Source organism: Chlorocebus sabaeus, chromosome 1, assembly GCF_047675955.1.
Source record: "Chlorocebus sabaeus isolate Y175 chromosome 1, mChlSab1.0.hap1, whole genome shotgun sequence".
NCBI lineage: Eukaryota > Metazoa > Chordata > Mammalia > Primates > Cercopithecidae > Chlorocebus > Chlorocebus sabaeus.
Window position 1 is genome coordinate 79,532,981 of NC_132904.1, and position 9,547 is coordinate 79,542,527.

The 9,547-nt window shown below is 36.7% G+C and overlaps 1 protein-coding gene across 2 annotated transcripts in view; it reads left to right on the top strand.

Moving 5' to 3' along the window:
- Positions 1 to 9,230, top strand: part of DDIAS (DNA damage induced apoptosis suppressor) — a 33,367-nt gene extending 24,137 nt beyond the window's left edge. For both annotated transcript variants that reach the window (XM_073019835.1, XM_038005419.2), the window contains 3 exons: positions 3,633 to 3,794; positions 4,711 to 4,828; positions 6,281 to 9,230. In XM_073019835.1, coding sequence (XP_072875936.1) covers positions 3,633 to 3,794; positions 4,711 to 4,828; positions 6,281 to 8,902 — 2,902 coding nt within the window. In that variant the 3' untranslated portion in view covers positions 8,903 to 9,230. The remainder of the gene's footprint in view (positions 1 to 3,632; positions 3,795 to 4,710; positions 4,829 to 6,280) is intronic.
- Positions 9,231 to 9,547: the final 317 nt, after the last annotated feature.

Consider the following 9,547-nt stretch of genomic DNA (forward strand, 5'->3'; position numbering starts at 1 on the left):
GTAACTTTTTCGTGAAAGTATGTTTTTTGTGTTAACCATGTAATGGGTCTGTTTTTAATGAATTAATATTTTTTTGATTTCTCAGTTTTAATTTCTCACTTTCATTTAATTTCTCATTTCATGAGAAATATAGATAGAGGCCAGGTGTGATGGCTCACGCCTGTAATCCCAACCTCTGGGAGGCTGAGACAAGAGAATCACTTAAGCCTAGGAGTTCAAGAGTAGTCTGGGCAACACAGTGAGACCCCCCCATCTCTAAAAAAAATTTTAAATAAGCCACACATGGTGGCATGTGCCTGTGGTCCCAGCTACTCAGAAGGCTGAGGCAAGAGGATCTCTTGAGCCCAGGAGTTTGAGGTTACAGTAAGCTATGATAGTACCACTGCACTCCAGCCTGGGCAGCAGAGTGAGACCCTATCTCAAAACAAACCAAAAAAGAAATATAGACAGATACAAGATGAACAAGTTCTGTGGATCTAATATACAGCATGAGTGGTAATGCATGATGTGTTAAATAATTTGACTATAGTAGCCGGGGGCGGTGGCTCACGCCTGTAATCCCAGCACTTTGGGAGGCTGAGGCAGGCGGATCATGAGGTCAGGAGAGTGAGACCATCCTGGCTAACACAGTGAAACCCTCTCTCTACTAAAAATACAAAAAAATTAGCTGGGTGTGGTGGCGGGCGCCTGTAGTCTGAGCTACTCAGGAGGCGGAGGCAGGAGAATCACTTGAACCCAAGAGGCAGAGGCTGCAGTGAGCCGAGATCGCACCACTGCACTCCAGCCTGACCAATAGCAAGACTCTGTCTCAAAAAAAAAAAACATTGACTATGGTAATCATACAGTGTATACACATTTCAAATCATCATGTCGTATACCTTGAATATATTCAATCTTTGGCAAGTAAATTATTTTATTTTATTTTATTTTTTTGAGACAAGGTCTGACTCCGTCACCTCCAGACTAGAGTTCAGTGGCACAATCTCAGCTCACCACAACCTCTGCCTCCTGAGCTCAAGCAATCCTCCCACCCCAGCTTCCCAAGCAGCTGGGGCTACAGGCGCATGCCACCACGCTCATTAATTTTTGTATTTTTTGTAGAGATGCAGTTTTGCCATGTTTCCCAGACTGGACTCGAGGTCCTGAGCTTGAGTGGTCTGCCCGCCACAGCCTCCCAAAGTGCTGGGATTACAGGTGTGAGCCATCACACCTGGCCCAAGTAAATATTTTCGAATAAAAAAAGATAGATATTATTCACATAAACAAAAGCTCTTTGATATTCTCAATAATTTTTTAAGAGTATAAAGGAGTGCAAAATCAAAAAGTCTGAAAACTGCTATTCTGTATCAAATGACATTTTAGAAATATGGGTGCCTCTAGAAGTTAAATTAGGGGACAGTGATGTGAATATATTGTCTATGTCCTTGTTTCTCGAAGTATGGCCTAAGGTACATCTGCATCAGCATCACCTGGGAGCTTATTAAAAATGCAGGATCTTGGGCCTCATCCCAGACTTCCTGAATCAGAATCTTCATTTTAACAAGATCTCTGGATGATTTGTATACATATTAATGTTTGAGAAGCTCTAATCTATATTACATTACACTAACATTTATTTCAATCCAGCATCGTTCCTAAAAGGATTAAAGAAAGCTATATAAATAAATATCTTCATTATACATATGTACTTTATAAAAACATATATAGTTTAATATGTAAATGCATTAACACTAATAGACATAGTTTTTTGAGGCTATTATCGATATTGTCATTGCAAGCAATTCTTTATTTTGACCATTTGGTCCCACTGTTATCATATCATAATATCAGAACTTCATGATACGAGTTCACAGCCTTGGGTTTGGGTCATATATTTACCAACTTTGTCATCTCAGATAAAAATTCAAACTAATTTCTCCATTTGTGAATTTTACCTATAAAAATGAAATAATGTGTGTTGAAAACATTTGTAAACTTAATGCTAATGCACATTAATTAGTCTAAGTTTTGCTAGGAATTTTACATTAGACATGTATGTGTTATTATTGCATAGCCTTTAAAGAAATTCCAGTAAATATTTTAAACAGTTCATTTCACTAGAGTTTGGTACTAATGGAGTTTTATCCCCTAGTGAGTCAATTACCTTTAATTCATTCTATGGCTAACCTACAGCACAAACTCCAGCAGATTTGTGTAGGATTATATGAATGGGTTGGTATAGATCCATCCTCAGTGTGGCAGAAGAATCATAGCACAGATCTAATAAAGGTGAGTCACTTTGAGAGCTACAGATTTTAGACTCCCCCTAGTGGCTATCTGGCAACAACCAAATTTATACAACCATCTTTCACCTTGCTTTCTGTTTGCCTTTTGCCACTCTTTTTTAAGATCTTTAGCAACCTGAAGAAAAAACAAAATTCTAGTATTAGCCATTACCAGAAAATGTTTTTAGGTGCTTGTTGTATTTCAAAAAAATTTTTAGACTATTCTGTCTATTAAATAAAGTTAACATAACTGAGGGGGTGGAAATTAACATGAAAGATAGAAATCAGAGTTATAATACATTGCAAACTAGACAAGAAGGAAACAGTACAAGTGACAGTAATTATCACAATACTTAATATAATTATGAGGGCAAAGCAGACTAACACTAATTTCACAGTATTTGCACTAGACCCTTTATTTGTCTATTTTAATCCTTCTTCAGCCCTGGACTTTATAGATGAGGAACTCAAGAATTTAGTAACTGTCAGACAATGAGTACATGGCAATAGAGTTACACTGCCATGTAGATGTATACTTTTTCTACTAGAAAGCCTTTAGCCACCATTACATACTGTCTTAAAAAAACAAGTTAAATTGCATGGTTTTCATATCCAGTTTTATAATCTGGTAAGTTATCAACATATTCTAATGAATTAAAGAAAGTAATTTTCATTATGGTGAGAAAAACGCAATTAAGTGCTTTGTGTATAAATAGGTATTAAATATTTTGAGATTATTTATTGTTTGTCCTCTCTCTTTTTTTGTTGGTTTTTTTTTTTTGGTTTTTTTTTTTGGTTTTTTTTTTTTGAGGTGGAGTGTAACTCTGTCCCCCAGGCTGGAGTGCAGTGGTGCGATCTTGGCTCACTGCAAGATCCGCCTCCCGGGTTCACATCATTCTTCTGCCTCAGCCTCCTGAGTAGCTGGGATTACAGGCGCCCACCACCACTCCTGGCTAATTTTTTTGTATTTTTAGTAGAGACGGGGTTTTACCGTGTTAGCCAGGATGGTCTAAATCTCCTGACCTCATGATCCACCCACCTCGGCCTCCCAAAGTGCTGGAATTACAGGCATGAGCCACCGCGCCCGGCCTTTTTGTCCTCTCTTTCACGTACAGTTCTCCTTTAGTTTTCTATCAATTTGGTGTGTATTTCTATCAACTTGGGGCTATTTAATTTAAATCAGTAAAGCTGACTATTCTGAATAGAGAAAGTTAAAAGAAGTTGATCTGAAAGAGTTTAAGAAGAATTTGAGTTGTGTAGGAGCGTTTATACACAAAATGTTATTTTAAATTTTTACTCTTCTGGAGTTTTCATCATATGAAAAACATTTAATGAACATCTCCACACTTTTTTCCACCACTTTTCTAGGTCTAATTGTCCGAAATGTGGCTGTACTGGTGAATCTGGAAATGCCAATTACAGATACAAACTTTCCTTAAAAGTTGCAGAATCAAACAAATTATTTGTTATTACTGTATTTGGAAGTTGCTTAGATACATTTTTTGGTCTTACTGCCACTGGTTTGCACAGGTAAGAATACTTAAAACATCCTTTTTTCCTGACTGCCCTTAGAATTTGAAGATACAAGTTTATAAGGCAATATGCATTTTCGTAAAAAGATGGTCATTCAACCCCAGATTGTCAATTCCTTTAAAGGACAAGCAAGTAAGAAAGATGTTTATTTCCTGAATACATATTATGATGATGTTAAAACAGTCTCCTTTTATTTAGGGTAATTAATCTGTAATTAGAGTATTAAATTATAAATCTCTAATCCAAGTTACAGAAATAGAGGCTAAGAAAGTAACAATTTCAAATTGAAGAATTATCCAAATTGAGGTTAGCATTCAAACAGTTAAGTTCCCCCTAAGGCAGGAGAATCTATTTGAGGGAATATTTGCATATCAGAAATTGAAGTTTTGTTATTTTTTTATCTGTATTGCAACTTTATTTGCATAGTTTGACCTTTTATGACATTGTCCTGAGAATATAAGGATAAACAATTAAAGCTTTTCTTCTCCTTCAATCTTCTGCCCTCCTCCCCTAATCACTTACAAGAAATCTATGTCCATGTTTTTGTGCTTGAGACAATAAAGGGACCACAAACAGGATTATCAGAGAAAAGGGAAGACTTTTTCCTGCTTTGAAGTGAAGGACAAGAGATCCCACCACTATTTGCACTGCCACTTTTATTTTTCCCTATAATTATTGCCGGGCCTGATGGTTAGTCAGGTAACTACTTTACTCACACTTGATCAATTGGTTTTGTTGGTTTTTCTGTGCTGTGAGAAACTAGAGAGAACAAACTGCCTGGCTCTTAAAGTCACTTTTTTTTCCTCTATAAAAGATTCATGCTGCATTTTCAAATTAATTGTGTCTCTGACTTTATGGCAAGTTAAAATTTCAAAGTTTATTTTTTCACGTTTTTTTTTTTCCCCCAATCAAGGTACATTCAGGATCCTAATAAAATTCCAGAAACACTCGACAATGATACAACTCAGAATCTATTAACTAAAGCAGTTGAAACTTGCTTTGTTGGACAAAGCTTTATTTTTGGAGTGACGGTAATTGAGACTAACTTTCTTTTTAATAATCTGTTAACATTTCCATTATAATGAATTATGTGAATTTTCTAAATAGTTGTTAGGAGTTCTATAAATGTGAAGGCCTGTGGAAACACTTTAAACTACTTAAAAATAGCCTATAGGTGGTCTGTTAAAACACCATGTGTAACAACTTCCTCTTTCAAAAGTCAGGGGAGCCTACTTCAAATGCTTTCAGAGCTTAAAAATATAAATTTATTATATATTTAGAAATGTTAGATATTTGTTTTTGGTTGTTAGTATTTATTTTGCCCTCCAGATTTTGTTCAAATTATATAGTAAAACTTCCATCAATTCTCTAGCTTTTTAATTCTGTCATCTATAAAAAGAGAATAATGGAACACTGAAGGCAAAGTATCTGAGTATTGATAAGAATACTAAAACTAGATTAAGAAATATGGTCTTAAATAATTATAAAAGTGACTGTAGAAGAAGTTAAAAAATGTATTGACTTTGAAGGAGTAATAGTTTTCTGTCTCATCTATGCTAAAGGGAACAAAGAGACATTTTTTTCCACACTGAAATCAGGGTTTTAAAAGAGGAAATAGAGCACTCCACAACAGAAGAGTGAGAAAAATCCAAAGGGAAAGTAGAATCAGCAGCTACAGAGCTTTACTTTGTTAAAATCATAGACAATCCTTTTCTCTCCTCTCTTCTTTTTCCCCCTCCCCTTTTTTCCCCTCCTCTCCGCTTCCTCTCCTTATTTAATGAGAGCTATGATAGTTGCCATTTATTGAGCCACTACTATTTTCTAGGCACTGTGCGGTTTTCCATTTTATTACTAAACAGTACTCTGCATTTTTATTTTTATTTTATAAATGAGAAAACTAAGACCCCGAGAGGTTAAATAAATTGTCCAGTCTCAACACTATTAGTAAATGCTGGAACTAGGATTTCTTCAAATCAGTTTAAACAAGCTCTTTACTCTAAGGTTTATATTCTCTTACATATGCTACTTTGCCTATAACTCTAACAGAATCGAAATTGGAATTGGGGGGTGGGGGTAATAGTTGTGTCTGTTTTAACCTTTTAAATCTGTTTATTTATTTTATTTTTGAGACAGAGTCGCACTCTGTCACCCAAGGTGGAGTGCAGTAGCAAGATCATGGCTCACTGCAGCCTTGACCTCCCTAGGCTCTGGAGATCCTCCCACCTCCGCCTCCTGAGTAGCATGGCATACACCACCATGCCCAGCTAATTTTTGTCGGGGTATTTTTTTGTAGAGATGGGGTTTTACCATGTTGCCCAATCTGGTCTCAAATTCCTAAGGCTCAAGTGATCTGCCTGCCTCCGCCTCTCAAAGCGCTGGGATTACAGGCATGAGCCACTGTGCCTAGCTAAATCTCTGTTTCATGTTTTAAGTAAAAGGAAGACAATTTTATTCTTACTTAAATTTCTTTACTTCTTTCACAGAATTTTGAAAGCCACTCTGGACAAGGTGCAGATGCCAGTAACTTCTTACAGCAATGCTCTGACCACAAAAGAAAAGCCAGAGCACTAGTGGCTTGCCAGATTGTTCTACCGGACCCAGGTATTGCAGGCTTTACTGTCATTGACTACTTCTGTCAACTTTTGCAGACTTTTAATTTCAGGAAACTTCAATGTGACTCTCACGCACCCAACAATCACTTACTTTCTTTAGATCACTCAAATAGTGATCTCAGCAGCATATGTACTTCTGACAGCACTTCTTATTTTTTCAAGTCCTGCAGCAAGGATACTTTTTCAAAATTCTGGCAGCCATCACTTGAGTTCACTTCCATTGTTTCAAAGCTAACAGATAATGATGATTTTTCAGCTTCAGAACAAAGTAAGGCCTTTGGTACTCTTCAGCAGAACAGAAATTCCATCTCCATTGCAGAGGCCACTGGTTCCAGTAGCTGCCATGATCCCATTCAGGATTCATGGAGCCTTGTTTCATATATGGATAAAAAGCGTACAGCAGAAAAGTTGGGTAAAGAACTTGGCTTACAAGCTAAGGAGCTGAGTGCAGTTCACAGCAATCATCATGAAATTGGAGTTAATGACTCTAATTTATTCTCTTTGGAAATGCGAGAGCCCCTTGAGTCAAGTAATACAAAATCCTTCCACAGTGCAGTGGAAATTAAAAATAGGTCCCAGCATGAGCCACCATGTTTCCAGCATCATGGTATAGATACCCCCACTAGCCTTCAAAAGAGGTCTACATGTTGTCCACCTTCGTTAGTCAGACTTGAAGAGACAGCCAGCAATTCCCAGGATGGCGACCCTCAAATTTGGGATGATCTACCATTCTCTGAAAGCTTGAACAAGTTTCTGGCAGTTCTTGAAAGTGAGATTGCTATAACCCAGGCAGATGTCAGTAGTAGGAAGCATCATGTAGATAATGACATTGATACATTTCATGCAGACCACAGCAGGTTATCTGTGACTCCCCAGAGAACTACTGGAGCCCTGCATATACCACCTATAGCTTTAAGATCATCACAAGCAATAGTCAAAGCAAACTGTAGCAAAGATGACTTCCTTTTCAACTGTAAAGTAAACCTAAGTCCTAGTGTTGAAAAAGAGTCACAACTAGATAACAAAGTAGAGGCTGTCTCTGTAAATCATAATGGAAGAGGTGTGTCAGAGTATTTTCTACCAAATCCTTACCTGTCAGCTCTGTTTTCATCTTCAAAAGATTCAGAAACAATAGTTACTCTTAAGAAGACTATCAGAATCTCACCACCCAGGGATGAAATTCTATTTAGGCCCAGTACTTCAGAGAGTGACCATTTTAGTCCAAATAACAAATATTTGAATGGATGTGGAGAAAAATCACTTTCAGAAATGAATGAAAAGTTGACAACTCTATGTTCTAGGAAGTATAATGATGTCTCTGATCTTTGCAAATTAGAAAATAAACAATATTATAGGTGGTCCAAGAACCAAGATGACAGTTTTACAATTTGCAGGAAACTTACATATCCTTTAGAAACTCTTTGCAATAGTCCAAATAGAAGTACAAATACATTGAAAGAAATGCCTTGGGGACATATCAATAACAACTTAACGCAGAGCTATTCTATTGGTTATGATGGTAGCTATGATGCCTCTGCTGATCTCTTTGATGATATTGCTAAAGAAATGGACATTGCAACAGAGATGACCAAAAAATCACAGGAAATTTTGTTACAACGGGGAACGTCTTTGGCAGAAAGTCATCCTTCAGAGTCTGATTTTTCACTGAGATCACTTTCTGAAGACTTCATCCAGCCTTCACAAAAATTATCCTTGCAAAGCATTTCTGACTCTAGGCGTTCAAGAACATGCTCTCCAACACCTCAATTTCAATCAGATTCAGAATATAATGTTGAAAATAGTCAAGACTTTGTTCCGTGTTCACAGTCAACTCCAATTTCAAGATTCCACCAAACAAGAATTCATGGGATAAACAGAGCTTTTAAAAAACCTGTATTTTATTCAGATCTTGATGCTAACTATGAAAAAATAAGGATTTTCCTGGAAAATGACAAACAGCAAGCCAGCCCAAGCTGTCCAAAAAATATAAAAACACCTAGCCAGAAAATCAGAAGCCCTATTGTATCTGGTATTTCACAACCAGAAGTTTTCAATCCCTCTCCTTTCGCTGAGTGCCATGAAACCGATAGTGATGAATGGGTCCCTCCTACCACACAAAAAATATTTCCTTCAGATACGCTTGGATTCCAAGTCATAGGTCTAGGGAAATGCCTTGCTGCCCATCATTTCCCTGATCAAGAGTTACCAAGAAAGAAACTGAAACATATTAGACAAGGAACCAATAAAGGTTTAATTAAGAAGAAATTAAAGAATATGCTTACAGCAGTTGTTATGAAAGAGAAAACTCCTAAATATAACTGTAAAAGTTCAGGCTGGATTTCCAAATGTCCAGACATTCAAGTCTTAGCAGCACCTCAGCTGCACCCTATTCTTGGACCTGATTCTTATTTAGAATGTTGCCTTCCATTTTCAGAAAAAGGCCCACCTTCAGTGTGTGATACTCAAAGTGCTTGGTCACCTGAATTGTTTTAATAAAAAGTCACCTGAACCCAATTCCTGAACTTTTAAATCTGTTTGGAAATGTTTGCCTTCAGGGGTATGGAAAGCATTCCTTACATTTTGAACACTTGGAGAGAAGCAAATTGAAAAAGAGGACTATGCTGGGTGCTACTGTGCCTTTTAAAATATAAAGCCATTGTTTTCCCCAGGTTTTATCTAGAATACTATGATTAGGTAATTGAGCACTTTATCTTATACTGTTTATTTTACTTTAATAATATTGTTAAGATTGTTTTTGAAAGTATTAATATTTGTTAAAAATCACCTATACATCCAGAAATAAAGCCTTTGCAAACCAAAACTTAGTATTTTTTAATTGTTCAGCTCAGACCAGAAAATGCCTCTTATATTATAGGCCAGTGAGTGTGCTAAGTTTGGGATAGAAAGCTACAAGATCACTGATCTCAAAATATTTTAGTCTACTGGAGAAGACAGACAGATAAACAGGTAATTTCATACAGTGCAGAAAATGCAATGATATGGGTTTGTAATGACAAACATTTATGTTGCTATGGGAGCATGGAAGAAAAGCAGCTAACCCATCAGTGAGCTGAGGGTAAGAAGAAACGTTAAAAAAAAAAACAAAAAAAAAACTATTTACAAGTTATGTGTGAAACT